The following is a 24,663-nucleotide window of genomic DNA, read 5'->3' as shown; positions in this document are numbered from 1 at the left end:
GCAGATTTTCTTTCTTTCCCAAATAATCCCATTGAGGAAGTGATATGTCCCCTCTGCTTTTAGTGCTGGAGACCCTCCAAACTGTCCCGCAGCCAGGAGCTCGCCTTGTTATTGTCAGCTTAAACTGTAACCGCAAACCTTATCCTCTGCCTGAGCTTCGCTGTTCCTAGGGTTTCTCCCTGCAGGTCCCCTCTGCCCCTTCCCCTAGCCTCATGCTCTTTTGTGCTCCGGACTTTGAGCTAAGAGGATCCAACTGGTCTGATGGTCGGTGTGAGTCAGGAGAATGGCTCTGCATCTCTATGCAGCGTCCTTGTAGCTTAGGCCCTCTCCAGCTCCCCTGGGCGGAAGGGACCTCACAGGATGTCTGCAAAAGGAAGGCACATAGCTTAGGACAGGTGCCTGTGCTCCCAAACTCATTAACCCTTGAGTCACCGCAGCAAAGCACACCTAGAGAAACACAATGATCCCACCTCTATGACTTCTGACGCCTTGTCACATCTAGCTGTAAATGTCACAACCCCCTGAGCCACGTGGGCAGTGTGGAGAACCATGGACCTGTCCATGTCGCAGCTCTTGTTACCACGTGGATGACTGTGACCTCGATCCAGCGGGAGTGTGAGCAAGGGCTAGGCCTGGGCTCAAGGACGGTCAAGCGTGAGGAGAAGCCCCGACCCTGGCAGTAAAGAGTCTCAGGACCCCACGCCCTTGACTCGCACCAGCTGGGCCGGGCTCTTGCTGTTCACCTGCAGGAACATCTCAGGTGAAGGCAGGTCAGCCTCAGACGGGTCAACTCTGGCCCATCTGACGCACCTCGGGTGGCACCTGGAGGTTTCCAGCCGCCTCTCAGCAGCACTGGGCCCGGGCTGCTCGTGCCCTCTGAGCCTGCCAGGCTGTGTTGTGGTGGCTGCTTGGGCCAGGCGTGGGTTAACCAGGGCACGACTGGGGCACTTGCACAGGACCCTCATCTCGGGGGGCCCGCAACCACCAGGAAAAAAGACAACTGCACAGTGCTGTGCCACCCCTTGCTCCAGTTTGGCCGGCCACCCCCGGGGCGTGACAAGGGGCAGGTCGGGGGTGGCTGCACCAAACCTGAGTGGCGTGGGGCCACGGGAGTGCGCAGGCGGTGGAGCTGGGTGGCTGGGGTCAGGAGGAGTCGCTTTAGCCCAGGATGGGGCCAAAGCAATGAGCCGGGGGGGGGAAGGGCTAGGAAAGTCCCAGGGTGGCACATGAGGGGCTGGGGATGAGCTGGTGGTGGGCTCTGGGGTGAGTGGGGAGCACTTGGGGGCAGTGGGGTGAGGGGTTATAGCCAGTGGGGTTGAGGCATTGAGGGTGGCCTCGAGTGGGCTTTATGTCAGGGCGGCTGGGGTACATGGGGGCCGGTCAGGACAAGTGGGGTTGGTGGAGGGTTGGTGGGGTATGTGTGGGGTGGGAGGGGCCTTTGGGGGTCTGGGTCTGGGGTGGGGAGAAAGGGGCATTCTGGGGTCATGTGGGGAGGGGTACGTGTAACCTGGGAGGGGCATTCAGGGGTCTGGGTGGGGCATATAGGGGGTAGGGGTGCTTTGCTGTTTACTTTACAGAAGCTGTGTGTGGGGGGGCATTTCCACAGTGCAGAGGGCCCCTGGTTTCAGCGTTGTTCTGACAGAAGCCCGGAAGGTCAGGAAAGAGAGCGAACGGAATGGGGAGGACGTGCCCTGTGGGGCAGGAGAAGACGGGACTGGAAAGCTCACACTCCGGGAGTTGATGGCTCAGCCATGGGTCTGGTTCCCATTTCTTGTTTGCCCAGCGTCCGGCTAAGGAAGGCGCGGCGGTGATGGTGAATTCTGGGGCCTGGCCATGGTGGCAGCAGCCGTGATGGTGATACTGATTGGCACTAGCTGGCTCCCATAAAACACCCTCCTTTCTCCGCCCAGCCAGGGCCAGGGCCAGCTCTCCCTGGATTCTAAAAATGAAAACTGGCCACTCCAGGCTTGTATTAAACTCCCAAGGTTGCAGCTTTTCTCTGACCTTGGCTTGGTAAACACTGCCACCACCCAAGTGAAAAACTGCCTCTTGCAAATCCTGGAAAACACACTTGGAAAGTTTTCCCTGAGGCCCCTTGGCTTTTCCACCTCTCCCTCAGGGAAGCTAAGAAAGAAAACAAACAAAAAGGAAACACAGCTGTTGCCACCAGCTAATTGAAAAACATATGCACAGACCTTCTGAGACACAAAACCAATCAGGCTCTTAAAAAAGAATTTTTTATTAAAAAAAAAGAAGGAAACTCATCTGGAAAATCCGGCTATTGCTAGATTTTATAGAGCAACTGGAAAGGGGTTAAACCAGGAATGGCTCCCTGGGGTCCAGCTTAACGGTACAAAAGGAAACAAAAATATCTGAGCTTAGCACAGAGGAGATCCGCAAACCAAAATAAAGAAATAAACCTGATTGCGTCTATCTAAACAGTCTCTGTCCTAGTGAATCCTTCGAGGTATGGAAGATGATTTTTCATGCCTGGTCCAAACTTTACACAGCATTCCTGCTGCCCCTCTCTTCAGCCAAGAAAGAACAACAGAGAGACAAAGGGAAAGCTTTTTTTCCCCATTTTAAAAAGTTCTAGCATCTTTTGGTCAGGTGCCCACTCCCTTTCCTTTACTTGGGGGACTTTTTTTAACCCTTTCCAGGTAAAGCAAGCAGAGAACAGCCACCAAGAGAGACTCTATAGCTAACCGGCTGGCTGGGTGTCCATAAAAGGGAGCTACCTCCCCCTTCATTTATCACAGAACAGAACTCCATTCCCTTACCAGCTGTAGTGACAACCTCATTCCGTCAGAATGAACCAGCTGGATCAAATCTGTGCCAGGTCCATTTATGGACATTTTCTCCCATCAGAAAACCATTGGGATCTATTCTTAGAACATTTCTGTGACCTCAGCAGGACCCTTGAAAATCCCTGATCAGCTCTTTCAATATAAACATGGTGAATTGCATAATTTCTTTGTCTCAGTTTTGTGGGGGGTTTTGCTAATGATTTTGCAGTTCATGCTTGTGGGGTCTGGATGGGGTGGGGTGGGAGACTTCTGTATGTCGGGGTGGGGGGGAGAGACCCACTTTGGTTCCATAGTCAACCCAGCTAGGCTCAAACTGACATGATGTGTGCCATATTAGCAAAACTGCAAGGACCAAGCCCTTATTCAAGGTTTAATGCAAGGGACATGCAAAGCTCCTGCCAAGCTAAGAGCATATTCTAGGCACGAGTCTAGCACTCGGGCATCACCCATGAGTGCTGTTGTGATAACTGGGCCTAGAAATTTACCCTAATTGTGAGCTCAGCTGCAAAAAGGGAGTAAAAGTTCAGAAAGTGGCACAATAACCTATAATAATAAACGCTGATGGGAAAAGGTAGAACAGGGAGACAGACAGATTGAATTAGTCCAGATAAAAGGCCTCCTGATGTAGCTCAGTGACTGTGTTAAGATGATGCCTGATAAACAAGAGAAGTGTGGGAAAAGGAATCAATGAACCAGTATTGGTGTGTCAGACATTAGGCCTAACTGGTGAACAAAATAATGAGGGATGGGCTATTCCACCCATCACTTGCTTTTGGGGTCCTAAATAAAAGAGAATTAAAGAGGAAAATTAGCTAAGGGGTGTTGACTAACATATGCTGGCTAGCATATAAATCTATATCATATTAATAATATCTATTATCCACACCATATATTATATTCGTATGCCTTAAGCACCAATAACTTTAAACATAAATATTATAACAGTGATATAGCGTAAACTGGCCTAGCCCATAATCCTATTCACTTATGCCAAGTATCCCAGAACACCCTGCATTTGCTGAAGCAAGCATTTGGCACAAGCAGATAGGAAATTGTCAAAATCAGGATACATTCATTTTATGTCTTAGTACAAGCTTGGGAAGAGCCCTCAAGGATGAACAAAGATAATGCAGGAACGGAACCAGCTTGGGACCTGGGACAAACTGATAGGTTGGATTTGAGTGAAGTGTAAAGTCATGTGTAATGTGCGAGATCATATAAATAATCCCAGCTGAAATGTGTAACTTGGGGAGCACAACTTCTGCGTAAAGTTAATGTAACATCACTGCATGGGCAGCTCTTCGGAGACTGGCATCATATAGAACCTTCTTCCTGTACCATACTCATAAACCTGATTGACTCTGGCTATATTCCATAATGAACCACAGTGTGTTCAAACAACAGACTCTGTAATATATCAACAGGGAACATGAACACAACAATTGCTGATGGAAAGAAGGGGAAGGAGCATGATTCACCATCAGGACTGCCACCCCCGCTGTCTCCTGGGACCCCGGGTTTTACGGTAACTCTATTGGGCCTTGGTTGCCCTGACACTGACAGATGTCTTGACCAGACTGTGCCAGAAAGAGAGATGCAGAGGACATCCCCACCTCCACCAGCTTTGGCTGTATCCTGAACACCCACTGAGACATAACGCTTTGTTATGTACCACCCTCTTCAGGGGTCCTTTTTCTTCCCCATCTTTTCTTTTCTTCTCTATCCCTCCCCTTTTTTCCTCCTGTCTAATATGAGTCTGGCTTAGCCGGCCAAGACAGTATATTCTGAACACTGCTGTAAGCCTGTGAGCAGCGAGGCAGATAAAAGCAATGTCCTAAGCAGCCCGATGCTGGTACGGGTTTGCCAGGTCTTGGACTGGCTGATAAGATCAATCACCATGCCTGTGCTTTTCCCGCAGTGAGATTTCAGCTAAACCAGACACAGAGGCCGCAGTTTCTATCGTTGCTGTTCTTTCCTCTTCCTCTTTTGCGTGTTTCTCGTTTTCTCTCTTAGGAAATGGGGCAACAGCTCCAGCCCAGCTCAACCAACTTCTCATGTCCCCCAACAGAACAGTTATGACCATCTTTGATCTAGCTAAGGGACTGTCAGATAAGGGGGGTTTTCCTTCTAACCACTCTCACCAGCGAAAGGGAAAGGGACCGGGGATGTTGTTAAAACAAAAACCTTATTCAATACTTTACATTTCAAATGCTTTAATTGTTTTTCCTTTTTTTCTGTATCTTTAACAAAGGGTTAAAACGATTTTTAATGGCATGTTTGCCATGGCATTAAGCAGGCTGATGTCTCTGTAGACCATGCCTTGACCTTTGTTTAGCACTGTTTCATGCTGGATAGTGACTGGGTCATGTTAACACCTTTGATGTATCAAACCAGCTTTGCGACGATGTGGCATGCCCTCAAACTTGTGTTTGATACATCATCCTCCCTGGCCTGTGAGGCCATGGAGGAGCAGCGGGAAAGTCCAGGGGGTTTCAGATCTGGGACATGACTGAAGCTTGGAAGAAGCCAGTTGTCAGTGTAGCTGCATCTGCAGGGCCTGGCTCCAGCTGCTTGGATCATTTCCTTCCCGGTGTCCTCCTCATTAACCCTTTCCCCCTCTGTCTAGTACTGGTTTGCTGCCTCCCCATCCATGTCTCTGTCTCCATCCCGGTTCTGCTCCCTCTCTCTGAGTCTCGCTTTCGGGGCCTGAGCCCCCTCTCGCCTGTGCCCTTGTCAATCAATCTCTCCCCCACAAAGGAGACTCAAGTCCATGTGCTTAAACCCTGGGAGCTGGCTGAGTGAGTGCTGAGAGCTCCGTGTCCCACCAGGCACATTCAGTCAGTGCCCACGACAGGGCCCTGTGCCCTACCCACTGGGAGCTAGCAAGCCCCCATAGCCAGGGTTGTGCCCAGGGGAGAGAGAGGCAGGGGGCCCCCGATCAGACCTCAAGCCAGGGCCTGGCAGCAGGATGAAGCCGTCAGAAGGGCACAGACACAGCCAGCCCCTGACCCTGAGGAGATGCGGAGAGCCCTGAGGGAGCTGGCCAGTGGCTTGGGCCCCCAAAGGCCCTCCTGGTGGGCTGCATGATGATACTGGTTTGCATACGGACAGGGTGGCGGGGCAGGGGGAATGAGCCGGCTCTGGTTCGGGAAGGATGGGAATGTTCCCATTCTCCTTCATCTCAAAATAGGGTTCACCTCCCCACTGTTTACCTCTTCTTGTTAGTTGCCTTCTGAAATCGCCACAAACTCATACGCTCATAGATTTCAAGGCCAGAAGGGACCATCATGATCATCTAGTCTGACCGTCTGCACATCACAAGCCACAAAACCTCACCCAGGCACTCCCTAACCTCTGGCTGAGTTACTGAAGTCCTCAAATTGTGATTTAAAGACTACAAGATACAGGGAATCCACCATTTTCACTAGTTTAAACCAGCAAGTGACCCATGTCCTATGCTGCAGAGGAAGGAAAAAAACTGCCAGGGTCTCTGTCAATCTGACCTAGGGAAAATTCCTTCCCAACCCCAAATATGGTGATCAGTTAGACCCCGAGCATGTGGGCGAGACCCACCAGCCAGACGCCTGGGAAATAATTCTCTGTAGTAACTCGGAGCCTTCCCCACCTAGTGTCCCATCTCCGCCTGTTGGAAGTCTTTGCTACTAGCAGTCGCAGATGGGCCAGATGCCATTGCAGGCGATCTCAACATAGCATCCCCTCCATAAACTTATCAGGCTCAGCCATTAGCACTAGTAGACTTCGATTGTAAGACACACACTACTCAACAGTCCAGCAGGGAGAGAATGTCTCCTGTCTCCTGTCTCAAGACTCGCTGTCGTTGTGAGACCTGCCTCAAACGACAAGAACGTAATTGCTGACATATATAGACAACTCCTCACACATTTTCCATACATACATTTCACAATGATTATGGTCATGTGACAGGATTTCCTTACATGGCATTTCAGCTGACTGGTGAACCCAGGAGATCCCTGTGTCTCCACACCCCTGAGCCCTCTGCCACTTGGCCTTCAGAGGACCTTGGGACACAGGTCCCTTGTGTGTCCAAACTGTGCACTGAGTGAGGCAGGGTCCTGTGGAACAAACCATCTGTGATCACGTGCAGAGCTCCACTGTCTGGCTCAGCAGCAGCGCTTTCAATCCAGCCGGGCCCGGGGCCCTGAGGAGCAGGCCGATGAGTAAATGGGAGGAACTGGGCTCCCCACCCCCTCACCGCTCTCCACTGAATTTTGAAATTTGAAACTAATTCAAAAGTTATTGCAGTGCAGACGGCCAGGCAAGGTGAGAAATACTCAGTGTTGGGTCTCGCTTTGCCACGCCAACAGAGAAGACATTTACCAGGCAACGTGGAAGGACCCCAGGGAAGCCCCGTAGACAAGAGAAGGTCTTAGTGTGAAGAACAAGGGTGAGTGTGTGTTAGTGTGTGTGTAGGGGGCAGGGTGTGAACAGAGGAACAAGCTCAGGGAAATCCCGAAGTCCAGGGGCTACGCAATTTGTCCCATTGCTGGGAGTGGGACGGGACCCCTATGAGCTCCATGGTTCCTGGGATGTTCCTGGGGCTGCGAATGGGGGTTCATGGATTTTTGCTAGTTGCCCTGGGAGGCCAGAGAAACAATCGCATGAGAGATCATAAAGGAGAGAGCTAAATGCTGAAGCTGCCCTGGCTAGGGGGAGGTGGGAGCTTGAGGGTCTGGGGGAGCTGACTGGCAGGAATGGCATCAGAGAGTGAGAGATTGGAGTGTTTAAGGGTCTGTCTACAGAGCAATCGGGAGGGGCGATCGCAGCACGTCTAGACGTACCTGAGCTAGCCTCGATTGAGCTGGCATGCCAAACGCCGCAGCCCTAGCCAGCCACGTACAAGCCCGCTGGGGATCTTCAGTACTCCCTTGGGCGGCCAGCCCCTGCCACTGGCCATGCCAGCATGGCTCCACTGCTGGGGTATCTGTAGATCCACAGCACAGACCTCTACCACTTCAGCTAATGGAGTGACTGGTAGCAGTAGAAGACTGTTATCTTCCATGAGGGCCTGGTGCTAGAGTGGGATGGAGACACACACTTTGCCAGAGGGTTTCACAGCTATTTGCTGAGGGCAGAGGAATGGTGTGACGCAGGACTCCTGGGTTCAATTACAGGTTCTGCAAAGGAGAGTGTGACTCTTCTGCTCCTGTGAGCAGGCTTCCACACAGCCTGTCCCTGAAACCTTCTACTCCGATCCCTGTCACCCCAGCTTCTGCTCCTCTCCCCTCCCACCTATGGCATCTCACGGCAGGCCACTGACCTCTGGCAGAGGGGAGCTGGGCTTGTTCACTGACAGATGGCACCAGACATTTCAGCCTTCCCAGCCCTGCCCCAGAGCTGCCTCCCAAATCTGAGATGTTCTTTCCCTTCCTCTGCCAGGGCCGCCTCTGGCAAGAGCAGGAAGACTGGGTCCGGGGCTCAGAGCTAGGAAGGGAGAACTCACCCCCCATCAGTTCTATGACTGGGATCCTATTCCAGCTTCCGCCAAACGTAAGTGGGGGGAATTCTTTCCTGAGACACACCATGGTGGCATGGCCCATCCTTGGTCTCCAGACTTACACTATGGCAATATGTCCCATCCTTGGTCTCCACAGTGACACCATAGTCACCTGGCCCACCTGTGGGTCTCCATAGTGACACCATGGCGACCTGGCCCATCTGTGGGTCTCCATAGTGACAACATACTGACATGGCCATTCCTTGTCCAGGAAATGGGGGCATTTCCTACTCACAGAAGCAGAAGCAATGGGTCACATTGGAAAACACTGGACTTTATTGTATCTGCAAAGAATGACAGTGGTGTTGGCAGGGGGTCGCTTCCCCATCACACAGTCACTGGGGGACAAAGGACACAGAAGGGGTGGAGGAGTGGGAGGGGTTCTCCTTAAATAAACAGGGCTAGAAAAATAGCTTCCCTAAACCGTGCACTGATGCACATCAGTCCATGTCAATAATGTGGAGCATCACACTGAGTTCTTGAGCAGCTGCTTCTGTCTCAGCTGTGCAGTCTGGGTGTCTTTTTGGCTGTCTTTACGTGATTTTTCTTGCTTTCCTTGACATGTGGCCAGCGATATCTTACTGGGATCAACACAGACTTCCTTCCCCTGTGTGAGCGTCACTCTGTGAGGAGAAAGAGAGAGAGAGAGAGAGAGAGATGAGCCCGGCTCCCTTACCAAATGCAAGGTGACGCCCAGACTGATGCCAGCTCCTGCGGCAGGGCAGTGACTGGGAGAGCGCTGGGAACCAAGGCACTTGTCCCTGAAACGGTCTGGTTCCGGAGTGAAATCGGTTCTCTTGAACGCAGGAGGCTGACAGAGCTGCCTGAGCCCAGGCCCGGTGCTGTGGGGCTGCTGCCGTGGGCACTTGCCTCCCGCAGCAACAACACAGCTCAGTCGGACCTGCAACAGCTTGTGCTAATGCAGTCGGTGCCCCCCACGCAGACCGGTCAATACACCAGGACCGTGGGCTGCCGCGCTGCCACCTTGGAATAGGAGCCCCACCAGCTTGGTCAACGCACTGCTGCCCTCGGCTGCCGATCCCCTGCCGGCCCAGTTCCATCCCCCACCCCCAGCTCTGCCAACACCTTTCGCTCCTGAGCTACAGCCCCCACCCTGCTCCTGGAACCAGAGCCCCCAGGCCTCGGCTTGTGCAGCTTGGGCCTGCTGAGCTGGGCTCCCGGCTAGCCCAGAGCGGGGGAAGCACATGCAGTCCTTCTAGTGCGTCTCTGACTCCTACAGCCCCGAACCTCAGTTAGCCAGGCTGTGTCATCGGCCAGCAGCGCTGTCTGGTGACACCCGCCCCTTAGCAACGGTGCGATTGCCCCTTTCCACTTTCCTTTTGTAACTGAGCCCCAGGCAGTCAGGCTGACGGCCCTGAGACCCCCCTGTTTGTTTACTTGATCGTTTGCAACACAGGCCGTTCAGGCGCACCATCAAAATACAAAGACATCCCGTCCCACAAGGCACTTTGTTCCTGTCGGGAGACAGTTGGTCACCTACACTTCCCGACTCCATGTCTGTAAAAGTGCCACCGAATAGTTACAGGTTTCCGAGGAGCAGCCGTGTTAGTCTGTAGCCGCAAAAGGAACAGGAGGACTTGTGGCACCTTAGAGACTAACCAGACCATTAGAGCACAAGCTCTCGTGTGCTACAGCCCACTTCAGCAGATGCAATGAAGGTGCCACAAGTCCCACGAGTTGCCACAAGTCCTCCTTTTCTTCTTGCAGAATATTTCGGAGCGAAGTTTCAGCATTAGAGGACGTCGTTACAGCAGCTGAGACTGGATCTCGGCTACAGAGTAGCGAGGCGGTAAAGACCATGGAGTGGGAGAGGAAATTACTGGGGTTGCATATCAAAGGTAAAAGCACGTGGCGGCATTTTATTTGCCAGTATTTGGCAGCGCTACGGCCCCAGGATGAGACAGACACGGCGAGCCCGTGTGTGGGACGCCCTGGGGTACTCACATCACGGCCTGGCGGGAGCAGTTAGGACCTGTGGGTCTGCAACTTCTGATGTGTTTTGGAGAAATTCTTCTGGGAACAAAATTATCTTTCATGCAGCATGTGTTGCTCTGGCTGACGACTGGGGAGAAGAAGGGAAAGGGAATTAGTTCTCCTTCCCTCAGGAACAAGGAAGCGCTGACTGGAGAGAATTTCTTACACTGACTAGTTCTGTTCTCATTAACAGCCACCCCCCCTTTCTGGAGGCAGGTGGGAATTCTTGGATGCTCCCCCGGCCCCTCCGCAATCGGGTTAATGGTTGTTGTTGTTCTGCCCTCCACTGGCACAAGAAACGGACTATTCTCCATTCTGCCACGGAGTGATCTGGGCTGTCCCTTTGCTGCTCTGTGCCTCGGTTTCCCTGCCAGCAGCATGGGGGTAAGGGTACGGACACTCCCACTGGGGGCTGGAGAGGGTTAATTCAGTGATGCTGGTGAATGCCTTTCAGAGCCTGGGATAAAGGGCTATCGATATCTGAGCTCTGGAGCAGGCAGCTCTCGGCCTCCAGATCACAAAGCCTTATTCCCATTTCATAGATGGAACCTGAGGCCCAGAAAGAGTCCGGCTCAGATTTCCAACGCTTCCTAGGGGATTTTGGTGCAATTTCCATGGGACTTGGGCAGCCAAACCCCTCAGGCAGCTTTGGAAATCCAGCCTCAGTGACGGAGACTGGACTTGTACCCACATCTCCTGAGTCCCAGCGCAGGGCCCACCCACACCCCTTCCTTCCTCTGCTTCACCCACTGCCCTTCCAAAGCTCCCGGGCCCTAACGCCGATGCTGGAAATGGCTGGGCTGGAGGCGTCTGGCAAGGCAGGGCTCTGTAGAGTAAGGACAGGGGTGGATCCGGTACTTACAGGAATCACAGTGGGCTTCAGTCCAGAGAGCGGCAAGGAGCAGCGTTGTCAGGGCTAAGGAGGTGACCTTCATTTCCAGGCAGGTTCTCTCGGCTCCCGCTGCAGCAGAGGCAGGTTCCTCCACAGTGGGGTGGCCGAGAAGGGTCTGGCTTCCCCCTCGCCTGCCTCTGTATTTTATAGCCCTCAGCAGGGATTTCCATGGCTGCGGTGGCAAGTGTGTGGAGGTGGGGAAGGGGATGGAGGGGAATACTTATTAATAAATGATAATGAAGGAATGGAATCTACCTCTCCCCCACGCATGTACCAGTGGCCAGAGGGGACAGAACAGGAGCTGGAAAGTCTCTTGCTGATTTACAGATAAGGAGCCAGCCCTGCACATGCTCACGGGGGAGGGGCAGGCTGTGGATTTTAAGTTTAAATTTAGTCATTTGCAAACCACACAGGATGACACACGATTCTCTGCCCCTGTGTTTGCTGAAGTCCTGCACTGAGTCTCTTTCAAACCCAGCCTGCGAGCCCTGGAAAGGAGACAAGATCAGGCCCATCTCGTGCAGATGGGACGGTGGGGTTGGATGGGCTTCAGTGGAGGTTAAACCCTCCCCACACATTTCGTGTGCTTTGCTACGCAGGTATCAACGGTAATAGCAGAGTGCCCCAGTCCTGGGTGGGCCTCCTCCGCGCAGCTCCCCTTGCAGATGGCAGTGCTGTCCTGCTTTCACACCTGGGGAACTGCAGCACCAGAGACCCTGGGGGACTTGTCCAAGCTCTGGTGGGAAGGCTTTGGCTGAGCTGGGAGTAGGATCAGACCCCTTGAGTCACACCCCAGTGCCTTCCCCCTTTGCCATCCTTTCCCCCCAAGCTGCTCCCCGCTCATCATGCACCCCAAGAGCTGGGCTTGCGATGCAGTTGAGCAGCCCCCCTAAACCAACCCATTTCAGGGGGAATCCCACCCTGATGAGAAGGTTTCTGCATGTACCGTAGTAACCAGGTAGCAACGTGCCCATTGCACAGCAAGTGACATTCAAGACCTTAGGGGCTGATTTCCAGCCTGGGGCACATTAGCAGCAGGATTAGAATTAGTGGTGCAGGTAGGGATCATGGAATAATTTCACACATTGTAAGGCCAGAAGGGACCATATGATAATCTAGTCTGACCTCCTGTACAACACAGGCTGGAGAATTTCACCCATTTCCCCCTGTATGGAGCCTAACAGCTTGTGTTTGGCTAAAGCATCTCTGTCAGACAGGTCTCTGGGCTTGGTCTGAAAACGCCCAGGGATGGAGACTCCATCACGTCCCTTGGGATTTTGTTCTAATGGTTGATCACCCTCCCTGCGGAAAATGTGGCCCTGATTTCTTACTGGGATTTGTCTGGTTTCAGCCTGCAGCCGTTGGTCATTGTTCTGCCTTTCTCCACTGGGTTAAAGACACTTTATTGCCCGGTATATTCTCCCCACGAAGGTGCGGGTGCCCGGTCTCCAAGTCACCTCTTGCTCTTCTCTCTGAGAAGCTATCTAGACCGAGTTCTTTCAGTCACTCTTTGAAAGGTATTTTTTCCAGCCCTCGACTGATTCTTGCGGCTCTTCCCTTGACGTGCTCCAGTTTTTCCCACATCCCTTTTGAAATGCAGATACCAGACCTGGGTGCATCTGTCAATATGTGGAAAACCTTAAGCGGAAGCCGGACCTGGGCAAGGCCTTCGAGTTGCCATGCAAGTGGGATGCCAGCAACCACTTCCTCCCCGGTGGCAGCTTCACCCGATTTGCCTACTGGAGGTTCATCCACAAGGCCCGGCTCAACTGCGTCCCGCTGAATGGAGCCATCCACAGAGAATCAGGACAAGTGATGGAAGAAGTGCAGCTATGCCAGTGAGACACTACCCCACTTCCAGTGTAGCTGCAAACCCCATTCCAGAGTCTGGCAGCCGAGACACAATACCACAATACCACAATGTCATCTAGTCCAACCCCCTGCTCAAAGCAGGACCTACCCCAACTAAATCATCCCAGCCAGGGCTTTGTCAAGCCTGACCTTAAAAACTTCTAAGGAAGGAGATTCCACCACCTCCCTAGGGAACCCATTCCAGTGCTTCACCACCCTCCTAGTGAAATAGTGTTTCCTAATATCCAACCTAAACCTCCCCCACTGCAACTTGAGACCATTACTCCTGGTTCTGTCATCTGCTACTACTGAGAACAGCCGAGCTCCATCCTCTTTGGAATCCCTGCTTCAGGTAGTTGAAGGCTGCTATCAAATCCCGCCTCACTCTTCTCTTCTGCAGACTAAATAACCCCAGTTTCCTTAGCCTCTCCTCGTAAGTCATGTGCCCCAGCCCCTTAATAATTTTCATTCCCCTCCTCTGGACTCTCTCCAATTTGTCCACTTCCTTTCTGTAGTGGGCGGGGGGCGGGGGGTGAACTGGACACAATACTCCAGATGTGTCCTCACCAGTGCCGAATAGAGGGGAATAATCACTTCCCTCCATCTGCTGGCAATGCTCCTACTAATGCAGCCCAATATGCTGTTAGCCTTCTTGGAAACAAGGGCACACTGCTGACTCATATCACGTTTCTCATTCACTGTAAACCCCAGGTCCTTTTCTGCAGAACTGCCGCTTAGCCAGTCGGTCCCCAGCCTGTAGCAGTACATGGGATTCTTCCATCCTAAGTGCAGGATTCTGCACTTGTCCATGTTGAATCTCATTAGATTTCTTTTGGCCCAAACCTCCAATTTGTCTAGGTCACTCTGGACCCCAACCCAACCCTCCAGTGCATCTACCTCTCCCCCAAGCTTAGTGTCATCCACGAACTAGATGAGGGTGCAATTCATCCCATCATCCAGATCATTAATGAAGATGTTGAACAAAACTGGTCCCAGGACCGACCCCTGAGGGACTCCACTTGATAGCGGCTGCCAACGAGACATGGAGCCATTGATCACTACCCGTTGAGCCCGACGATCTAGCCAGCTTTCTATCCACCTTATAGTCCATATAGTCCAGCCCATACTTCTTTAACTTGCTGGCAAGGTTCATCAATCTCAAAAGACCTGACAGATCTTGCCCAATAATCGCACTGATGCCAATTCTTTAGTAACTAAAACTAAAGGTTTAATAATAAAAGGAAAAGAGAAGAGAGTTGCAAATGGTTAAAAGATCAATATACATACCAATGACTTCCAGTGTTCATAATTCAGGATTGCAGCAGTGGTGGATTAAATTGCTGGCTTGTAAAAGTCTCTCTGGAATTATCCCAAGAGGTCAGAATCCAAAGGCAGCTTAAATCTAAAGTCTGTTAAAGTTTTTCCATGCATTTTCCAGGTTACAGGCAGTCCTCGGACTTACGACACAAGTGGTTCCTGGAAATCACGTCTTAAGTCAAAACATCGTAACTCAGAACCGATTTTCCCATAGGAACCAATGTTATATCTGGGTGACTGGTTCCTGAACCAAGGCCCAATACACTATTTTCACCAAAATAACCCAAATTTTTGTACTCAGTCAATTATAGAGGAGTAATATAGCTATATTAATGTATTTATATTGTAAATAGCAATCATGTTGACATAAAAAATCACATAATAAGATAACGATACATAAAGAGCTATAGTATATGCAGTCCTTCGGCTTAGGACACCTTCTTCCGAGTCATGAGTAGGTCTAATTGGGTGGGGTTTTCAGGGGTTTTTGAGGTGATTTGGAAGGACTTAAACAAAGTATGCAAGGAAGTTTGGACAGATGTTCTCCTCTTTTCCTTGTAAATTTCTCTGTAGCAGCTGTACATGTTGGATATGCCTCTATTCACAGATGCACTGCGTTCAATATTGGCGTCATGTTCCTCAAACAGGGACACGGCAGCTTCCATATGTTGAAATACCTCAGCCAACACTTTTGTTGTCAAGACTTTACGAGGAAGAGTCTCTTCAACAGTTGGTGCATCTTCTTCTTCCTCTGCCCCTTTTTGCTGTTCCAAAGCAATGAGGTCCTCATTAGTTAATTCTTCAGAATGTGAGGCCAGCAACTCATCAATATCCTCTAGTGCAACATCTAAATTGAATTCTTTGTCCAATTCAACAACAGCTTTGGTCACCTCCTCAACAGTGTCTGTAAAGCCTTGGAAGTCAGACACAATATCAGGACACAATTCTCTCCAAACACTATTCAAATTTGATTGTTTGACTTCATTCCATGACTCACCAATATTCTTAACTGCATGGTAAATGTTGAAGACCTTCCAGAATTCCTTCAGGGTTGGTCTACCTTCCTTCTCGGTTGCCCTGATGGCCTGGGGAAACATGCTCCTAAGATAGTAGGCCTTGAAGGATGCAAATATCCCCTGGTCCATGGGTTGCAACAGTGAGGTGGTACTGGGGGGCAGAAACACCACTTTGATGTCAGGACACATGTCGTCTAGGATGGTTGGATGACCAGGAGCATTGTCAGGGATTAACAATGCTTTAAATGCAAGACTATTTTTGCTGCAATAATCCCTGACACTTGGCACAAAATGATGATTAAACCAATCCTCAAAAATGTTCCTGTTGACCCGTGCCTTAGGACTGGATTCCATATCACTGGGAGAAATGCTTTGGAATATCTCTTGGAAGCCCTGGGGTTTTCTGAACAAGCAAAAGTTTAAGTTTAAAGTCACCTGCAGCATTTGCACCGAGCGAAAGAGTGAGCCTATCTTTAGCAGCTTTGTGCCCTGGCACGGATTTCTCCTCTTTCGGAATGTCAGTTCTTGACAGCATTTTTTCCCCCAAAAGAGCCCAGTTTCATCAACATTCAAATCATGCTGAGCACAATCCCCTCGCACCCCCCACCCCCAATGATCTCAGCCAATGTCTCAGGAAAAACACGAGCTGCCTCTTCATCAGCACTGGCCGCTTCACCGGAAATCTTGATGTTATGCAAATTGGCCCTGGCTTTAAAATGCATCAACCAGCCCCTACTGGCATTAAAAGGCTCAGCATTGGAACTCTCCCCTGCGGTATGTTTAGATCATCATAAAGACTCCTGGTCTTCTCCTGAATTCTGCATAAACTCACAGGAGCACGGCGTCGATTTTGATCCTCCAGCCAAACAAAGAACAGTTTCTCAACCTGGGCAATAAGTCCAACACACTGATTAGTTATCACAGTGGCTTGCATAGGAGCTGAGCTCTTAACATGTTCCTGAAGTCGTACCTTGCCTTTCAGGATGGTCACGATGGTCGTTTGGGGGATATCCAAAGCTCTACAGATTTCAGTCGGTGTCTCACCTTTTCCGGACCTCTTAATTATTTCCATTTTTGTTTCCATAGTCATTGTTCTACTTTTCTTAGAGAAGAAACATCACTTGCATCAGATTTATGCTTTTCTGCCATTATTATGGGCACAGAACCAATCAATTTTAAAAACAGTTCGGAAGCACAAAGATTCAGCACGTAAAAATGGTGTCGGAACAGCAATTGAGCATCTTGAGTCAGGGAGACGGGCGGCGCAGAATGTCGATGCGCACATCTGAACCTGTTCACTGGCGTGGCTTTGCGTCATCTTGAGCACCGTAAAGTCGAAATCGACGTTGGAAAGTCAAAACTGGGTGTCAATTTATAAATGGTGTAAGTGCCGTTCGTCATAACGCGAACGTCGTGAAGTCGAGGGCTGCCTGTATTCCAAATAATTATTTGGAAGATCTCCATCTTACGACTTATACTTTCCTTGTTCAAAATTTAAGCAAACTAGAGATGAAAGAATCAGGCCCAAAGCTTTCCTTTATAATTCTTCTAGCCAGCTGACAAGCCTCCTCACAAAAATTGTCATAGCAGGGCTTTCCTGGGAAGATGAATAGGCAATGTGGACCTTTGCTTTGAAAGGTTTCAGAGTAACAGCCATGTTAGTCTGTATTTGCAAAAAGAAAAGGAGGACTTGTGGCACCTTAGAGACTAACCAATTTATTTGAGCATAAGCTTTCGTGAGCTACAGCTCACTTCACTTTCATGCTTTGAAACTAATCTGTTTCCTCTGCATACACAGGTGGCTAGTTACACTCATTCACATAAGGCAATTAGACGATCCTCCATTATAACAGAGATAGTTAAGCTGAAGACAATATAGATAACATTATTAGTTTCCTGCAGTATCTCACATCTTTGATCTTAAGGTTACTTGGACACAGTCACATACATAATTAAGTCAATTAACTAATGAAAGGGAATTAACAGCTACAAGCTAGTCTGGTTACATTGTTAAACTTTTAACAAGATATAGGTAAACACAGACAAATACATTAAGCATCTACCCTTTGATTCTTATCAATACAGAGTAAATGAGTTGAGGATTGATAGCATAATTAACATTTCTTTGACATCCAAACATAAGTGAGTCATCTTGATTACAATTGTTATGCCTCCTGTTAAGGTACAATGGGTACACACTGGTTGGCTGATCTGTCAATGTCACAGCATCATCTAACTCTTTGTTCTTTGATAACAGAAATATTCTTGTTTTCACTAGACAGTATATTGATCTGTCAGGGTTTTCAAACTGGGGATCACGACTCCTCAGTGGGTTATTACGTGGCCAGCCAGGCAGGGGATGGGTGATGCTGCCCGGAGCTGCAGGCAGCAGAATGTGCCCTTGCAGAGCCAGAAGGCCAGCCCCTGCGTCCCCCCTTCCTGTGGGCATGGTGGCCAGGGGCTGTATGGCCAGAGGAAGCCCAAAGGCTCAGAAACTCCCCCCGTGCAGCCTGGCTTGGGTGGCCGGCGTGCGGAGTCAACACTGTGCCCTTCTTTCCAAGAAGGCTAACGGCATATTGGGCTGCATTAGTAGGAGCATTGCCAGCAGATGGAGGGAAGTGATTATTCCCCTCTCTTCGGCACTGGTGAGGCCACATCTGGAGTATTGTGTCCAGTTCACCCCCCGCCCACTACAGAAAGGAAGTGGACAAATTGGAGAGAGTCCAGTGGAGGGCAATGAAAATTATTAAGGGGCTGGGGCACATGACTTACGAGGAGAGGCTAAGGAAACTGGGGTTATTTAGTCTGCAGAAGAGAAGAGTGAAGGGGGGGGGGGCGGGATTTGATAGCAGCCTTCAACTACCTGAAGCAGGGATTCCAAAGAGGATGGAGCTCGGCTGTTCTCAGTAGTAGCAGATGACAGAACCAGGAGTAATGGTCTCAAGTTGCAGTGGGGGAGGTTTAGGTTGGATATTAGGAAACACTATTTCACTAGGAGGGTGGTGAAGCACTGGAATGGGTTCCCTAGGGAGGTGGTGGAATCTCCATCCTTAGAGGTTTTTAAGGCCCGGCTTGACAAAGCCCTGGCTGGGATGATTTAGTTGGTGTTGGTCCTGCTTTGAGCAGGGGGTTGGACTACATGATATTGTGGTATTGTGGTATTGTGTCTCGGCCGCCAGACTCTGGAATGGGGTTTGCAGCTACACTGGAAGTGGGGTAGCGTCTCACTGGCATAGCCGCACTTCCTCCATCACTTGTCCTGATTCTGTGTGGATGGCTCCATTCAGCGGGACGCAGTTGAGCCGGGCCTTGTGGATGAACCTCCAGTAGGCAAATCGGGTGAAGCTGCCCCCGGGGAGGAAGTGGTTGCTGGCATCCCACTTGCATGGCAACTCGAAGGCCTTGCCCAGGTCCGGCTTCCGCTTAAGGTTTTCCACGTATTGACAGATGCACCCAGGTCTGGTATCTGCATTTCAAAAGGGATGTGGGAAAAACTGGAGCACGTGAAGGGAAGAGCCGCAAGAATCAGTCGAGGGCTGGAAAAAATACCTTTCAAAGAGTGAGTGAAAGAACTCAGTCTAGATAGCTTCTCAGAGAGAAGAGCAAGGGGTGACTTGGGGACCGGGTACCCGCACCTTCGTGGGGAGAATATACCGGGCAATAAAGTGTCTTTAACCCAGTGGAGAAAGGCAGAACAATGACCAACGGCTGCAGGCTGAAACCAGACAAATCCCAGTAAGAAATCAGGGCCACATTTTCCACAGGGAGGGTGATCAACCAACAGAACAAAATCCCAAGGGACGTGATGGAGTCTCCATCCCTGGGCGTTTTCAGACCAAGCCCAGAGACCTGTCTGACAGAGATGCTTTAGCTAAACACAAGCTGTTAGGCTCCATACAGGGGGAAATGGGTGAAATTCTCCAGCCTGTGTTGTACAGGAGGTCAGACTAGATTATCATATGGTCCCTTCTGGCCTTACAATGTGTGAAATTGTTCCATGATCCCTACCTGCACCACTAATTCTAGTCCTGCTGCTAAGTGTCACAGGCTGGAGATCAGCCCCTAAGGCCTTGAATGTCACTTGCTGTGCAATGGGCACGTTGCTACCTGGTTACTACGGTACATGCAGAAACCTTCTCATCAGGGTGGGATTCCCCCTGAAATGGGTTGGTTTAGGGGGGCTGCTCAACTGCATCACAAGCCCAGCTCTTGGGGTGCATGATGAGCGGGGAGCAGCTTGGGGGGAAAGGATGGCAAAGGGGGAAGGCACTGGGGTGTGACTCAAGGGGTCTGATCCTACTCCCAGCTCAGCCAAAGCCTTCCCACCAGAGCTTGGACAAGTCCCCCAGGGTCTCTGGTGCTGCAGTTCCCCAGGTGTGAAAGCAGGACAGCACTGCCATCTGCAAGGGGAGCTGCACGGAGGAGGCCCACCCAGGACTGGGGCACTCTGCTATTACCGTTGATACCTGCGTAGCAAAGCACACGAAATGTGCGGGGAGGGTTTAACCTCCACTGAAGCCCATCCAACCCCACCGTCCCATCTGCACGAGATGGGCCTGATCTTGTCTCCTTTCCAGGGCTCGCAGGCTGGGTTTGAAAGAGACTCCGTGCAGGACTTCAGCAAACACAGGGGCAGAGAATCGTGTGTCATCCTGTGTGGTTTGCAAATGACTAAATTTAAACTTAAAATCCACAGCCTGCCCCTCCCCCGTGAGCATGTGCAGGGCTGGCTCCTTATCTGTAAATCAGCAAGAGACTTTCCAGCTCCTGTTCTGTCCCCTCTGGCCACTGGTACATGCGTGGGGGAGAGGTAGATTCCATTCCTTCATTATCATTTATTAATAAGTATTCCCCTCCATCCCCTTCCCCACCTCCACACACTCGCCACCGCAGCCATGGAAATCCCTGCTGAGGGCTATAAAATACAGAGGCAGGCGAGGGGGAAGCCAGACCCTTCTCGGCCACCCCACTGTGGAGGAACCTGCCTCTGCTGCAGCGGGAGCCGAGAGAACCTGCCTGGAAATGAAGGTCACCTCCTTAGCCCTGACAACGCTGCTCCTTGCCGCTCTCTGGACTGAAGCCCACTGTGATTCCTGTAAGTACCGGATCCACCCCTGTCCTTACTCTACAGAGCCCTGCCTTGCCAGACGCCTCCAGCCCAGCCATTTCCAGCATCGGCGTTAGGGCCCGGGAGCTTTGGAAGGGCAGTGGGTGAAGCAGAGGAAGGAAGGGGTGTGGGTGGGCCCTGCGCTGGGACTCAGGAGATGTGGGTACAAGTCCAGTGTCCGTCACTGAGGCTGGATTTCCAAAGCTGCCTGAGGGGTTTGGCTGCCCAAGTCCCATGGAAATTGCACCAAAATCCCCTAGGAAGCATTGGAAGTCTGAGCCGGACTCTTTCTGGGCCTCAGGTTCCATCTGTGAAATGGGAATAAGGCTTTGTGATCTGGAGGCCGAGAGCTGCCTGCTCCAGAGCTCAGATATCGATAGCCCTTTATCCCAGGCTCTGAAAGGCATTCACCAGCATCACTGAATTAACCCTCTCCAGCCCCCAGTGGGAGTGTCAGTACCCTTACGCCCATGCTGCTGGCAGGGAAACCGAGGCACAGAGCAGCAAAGGGACAGCCCAGATCACTCCGTGGCAGAATGGAGAATAGTCCGTTTCTTGTGCCAGTGGAGGGCAGAACAACAACAACCATTAACCCGATTGCGGAGGGGTCGGGGGAGCATCCAAGAATTCCCACCTGCCTCCAGAAAGGGGGGGTGGCTGTTAATGAGAACAGAACTAGTCAGTGTAAGAAATTCTCTCCAGTCAGCGCTTCCTTGTTCCTGAGGGAAGGAGAACTAATTCCCTTTCCCTTCTTCTCCCCAGTCGTCAGCCAGAGCAACACATGCTGCATGAAAGATAATTTTGTTCCCAGAAGAATTTCTCCAAAACACATCAGAAGTTGCAGACCCACAGGTCCTAACTGCTCCCGCCAGGCCGTGATGTGAGTACCCCAGGGCGTCCCACACACGGGCTCGCCGTGTCTGTCTCATCCTGGGGCCGTAGCGCTGCAAAATACTGGCAAATAAAATGCCGCCACGTGCTTTTACCTTTGATATGCAACCCCAGTAATTTCCTCTCCCACTCCATGGTCTTTACCGCCTCGCTACTCTGTAGCCGAGATCCAGTCTCAGCTGCTGTAACGACGTCCTCTAATGCTGCAACTTCGCTCCGAAATATTCTGCAAGAAGAAAAGGAGGACTTGTGGCAACTCGTGGGACTTGTGGCACCTTCATCACAGCCGCTGAAGTGGGCTGTAGCACACGAGAGCTTGTGCTCTAATGGTCTGGTTAGTCTCTAAGGTGCCACAAGTCCCCCTGTTCCTTTTGCGGCTACAGACTAACACGGCTGCTCCTCTGAAACCTGTAACTATTCAGTGGCACTTTTACAGACATGGAGTCAGGAACTGTAGGTGACCAACTGTCTCCCGACAGGAACGAAGTGCCTTGTGGGACGGGGTGTCTTTGTGTTTTGATGGTGCGCCTGAACGGCCTGTGTTGCAAATGACCAAGTAAACAAACAGGGGGGTCTCAGGGCCGTCAGCCTGACTGCCTGGGGCTCAGTTACAAAAGGAAAGTGGAAAGGGGCAGTCGCACCATTGCTAAGGGGCGGGTGTCACCAGGCAGCGCTGCTGGCCGATGACACAGCCTGGCTAACTGAGGTTCGGGGCTGTAGGAGTCAGAGACGCACTGGAAGGACTGCATGTGCTTCCCCCGCTCTGGGCTAGCCGGGAGCCCAGCTCAGCAGGCCCAAGCTGCACAAGCCGAGGCCTGGGGGCTCTGGTTCCAGGAGCAGGGTGGGGGCTGTAGCTCAGGAGCGAAAGGTGTTGGCAGAGCTGGGGGTGGGGGATGGAACTGGGCCGGCAGGGGATCGGCAGCCGAGGGCAGCAGTGCGTTGACCAAGCTGGTGGGGCTCCTATTCCAAGGTGGCAGCGCGGCAGCCCACGGTCCTGGTGTATTGACCGGTCTGCGTGGGGGGCACCGACTGCATTAGCACAAGCTGTTGCAGGTCCGACTGAGCTGTGTTGTTGCTGCGGGAGGCAAGTGCCCACGGCAGCAGCCCCACAGCACCGGGCCTGGGCTCAGGCAGCTCTGTCAGCCTCCTGCGTTCAAGAGAACCGATTTCACTCCGGAACCAGACCGTTTCAGGGACAAGTGCCTCGGTTCCCAGCGCTCTCCCAGTCACTGCCCTGCCGCAGGAGCTGGCATCAGTCTGGGCGTCACCTTGCATTTGGTAAGGGAGCCGGGCTCATCTCTCTCTCTCTCTCTTTCTCTTTCTCCTCACAGAGTGACGCTCACACAGGGGAAGGAAGTCTGTGTTGATCCCAGTAAGATATCGCTGGCCACATGTCAAGGAAAGCAAGAAAAATCACATAAAGACACCCAGACTGCACAGCTGAGACAGAAGCAGCTGCTCAAGAACTCAGTGTGATGCTCCACATTATTGACATGGACTGATGTGCATCAGTGCACGGTTTAGGGAAGCTATTTTTCTAGTCCTGTTTATTTAAGGAGAACCCCTCCCACTCCCTCCATCCCTTCTGTGTCCTTTGTCCCCCAGTGACTGTGTGATGGGGAAGCGACCCCCTGCCAACACCACTGTCATTCTTTGCAGATACAATAAAGTTCAGTGTTTTCTAACCCATTGCTTCTGCTTCTGTGAGTAGGAAATGCCCCCATTTCCTGGACAAGGAATGGCCATGTCAGTATGTTGTCACTATGGAGACCCACAGATGGGCCAGGTCGCCATGGTGTCACTATGGAGACCCACAGGTGGGCCAGGTGACTATGGTGTCACTGTGGAGACCAAGGATGGGACATATTGCCATGGTGTAAGTCTGGAGACCAAGGATGGGCCATGCCACCATGGTGTGTCTCAGGAAAGAATTCCCCCCACTTACGTTTGGCGGAAGCTGGAATAGGATCCCAGTCATAGAACTGATGGGGGGTGAGTTCTCCCTTCCTAGCTCTGAGCCCCGGACCCAGCCTTCCTGCTCTTGCCAGAGGCGGCCCTGGCAGAGGAAGGGAAAGAACATCTCAGTTTTGGGAGGCGGCTCTGGGGCAGGGCTGGGAAGGCTGAAATGTCTGGTGCCATCTGTCAGTGAACAAGCCCAGCTCCCCTCTGCCAGAGGTCAGTGGCCTGCCGTGAGATGCCATAGGTGGGAGGGGAGAGGAGCAGAAGCTGGGGTGACAGGGATCGGAGTAGAAAGTTTCAGGGACAGGCTGTGTGGCAGGAGCAGAAGAGTCACACTCTTCTTTGCAGAACCTGTAATTGAACCCAGGAGTCCTGCGTCGCACCATTCCTCTGCCCTCAGCAAATAGCTGTGAAACCCTCTGGCAAAGTGTGTGTCTCCATCCCCCTCTAGCACCTGGCCCTCATGGAAGATAACAGTCTTCTACTGCTACCAGTCACTCCATTAGCTGAAGTGGTAGAGGTCTGTGCCGTGGATCTACAGATACCCCAGCAGTGGAGCCATGCTGGCATGGCCAGTGGCAGGGGCTGGCCGCCCAAGGGAGTACTGAAGATCCCCAGCGGGCTTGTACGTGGCTGGCTAGGGCTGCGGCGTTTGGCATGCCAGCTCAATCGAGGCTAGCTCAGGTACGTCTAGACGTGCTGCGATCGCCCCTCCCGATTGCTCTGTAGACAGACCCTTAAACACTCCAAGCTCTCACTCTCTGATGCCATTCCTGCCAGTCAGCTCCCACAGACCCTCAAGCTCCCACCTCCCCCTAGCCAGGGCAGCTTCAGCATTTAGCTCTCTCCTTTATGATCTCTCATGCGATTGTTTCTCTGGCCTCCCAGGGCAACTAGCAAAAATCCATGAACCCCCATTCGCAGCCCCAGGAACATCCCAGGAACCATGGAGCTCATAGGGGCCCCGCCCCACTCCCAGCAATGGGACAAATTGCATAGCCCCTGGACTTCGGGATTTCCCTGAGCTTGTTCCTCTGTTCACACCCTGCCCCCTACACACACACTAATGCACTCTCACCCTTGTTCTTCACACTAAGACCTTCTCTTGTCTACGGGGCTTCCCTGGGGTCCTTCCATATTGCCTGGTAAATGTCTTCTCTGTTGGCGTGGCAAAGCGAGACCCAACACTGAGTATTTCTCGCCTTGTGTGGCCGTCTGCACTGCGATAACTTTTGAATGCTGATCAATTTCCAATTTTTAAAATTCAGGGATGTAGATGGACACAGGAATCT

At 51.6% G+C, this 24,663-nt stretch overlaps 2 protein-coding genes and 1 pseudogene across 2 annotated transcripts; 1 reads left to right on the top strand and 2 right to left on the bottom strand.

Annotated features, from left to right (window-relative positions):
* Nucleotides 1–8,617: 8,617 nt before the first annotated feature.
* Nucleotides 8,618–11,525, bottom strand: LOC119563890 (interleukin-8-like). Its single transcript, XM_037880565.2, has 3 exons — nucleotides 11,201–11,525; nucleotides 10,309–10,426; nucleotides 8,618–8,966 (listed from the first exon to the last, which is right to left on the bottom strand). Exons 1-3 carry the CDS (start codon nucleotides 11,271–11,273, stop codon nucleotides 8,810–8,812), a joined length of 348 nt encoding a protein of 115 aa, XP_037736493.1. The 5' UTR covers nucleotides 11,274–11,525; the 3' UTR covers nucleotides 8,618–8,809.
* Nucleotides 11,526–14,338: 2,813 nt separating this feature from the next.
* Nucleotides 14,339–20,311, bottom strand: LOC119563915 (annotated as a pseudogene).
* LOC114022034 (interleukin-8) lies at nucleotides 20,173–23,081 on the top strand. The gene is made up of 3 exons (XM_027832643.3): nucleotides 20,173–20,509; nucleotides 21,284–21,401; nucleotides 22,744–23,081. The coding sequence occupies exons 1-3, from the start codon at nucleotides 20,437–20,439 to the stop codon at nucleotides 22,886–22,888; spliced, it is 336 nt and encodes a 111-aa protein (XP_027688444.2). The 5' UTR covers nucleotides 20,173–20,436; the 3' UTR covers nucleotides 22,889–23,081.
* Nucleotides 23,082–24,663: the final 1,582 nt, after the last annotated feature.

This window comes from Chelonia mydas, chromosome 17, assembly GCF_015237465.2.
Source record: "Chelonia mydas isolate rCheMyd1 chromosome 17, rCheMyd1.pri.v2, whole genome shotgun sequence".
Lineage (NCBI taxonomy): Eukaryota > Metazoa > Chordata > Testudines > Cheloniidae > Chelonia > Chelonia mydas.
Note: the sequence above shows the minus strand (reverse complement) of the source record. Positions and strands in the feature narration are given on the sequence as shown.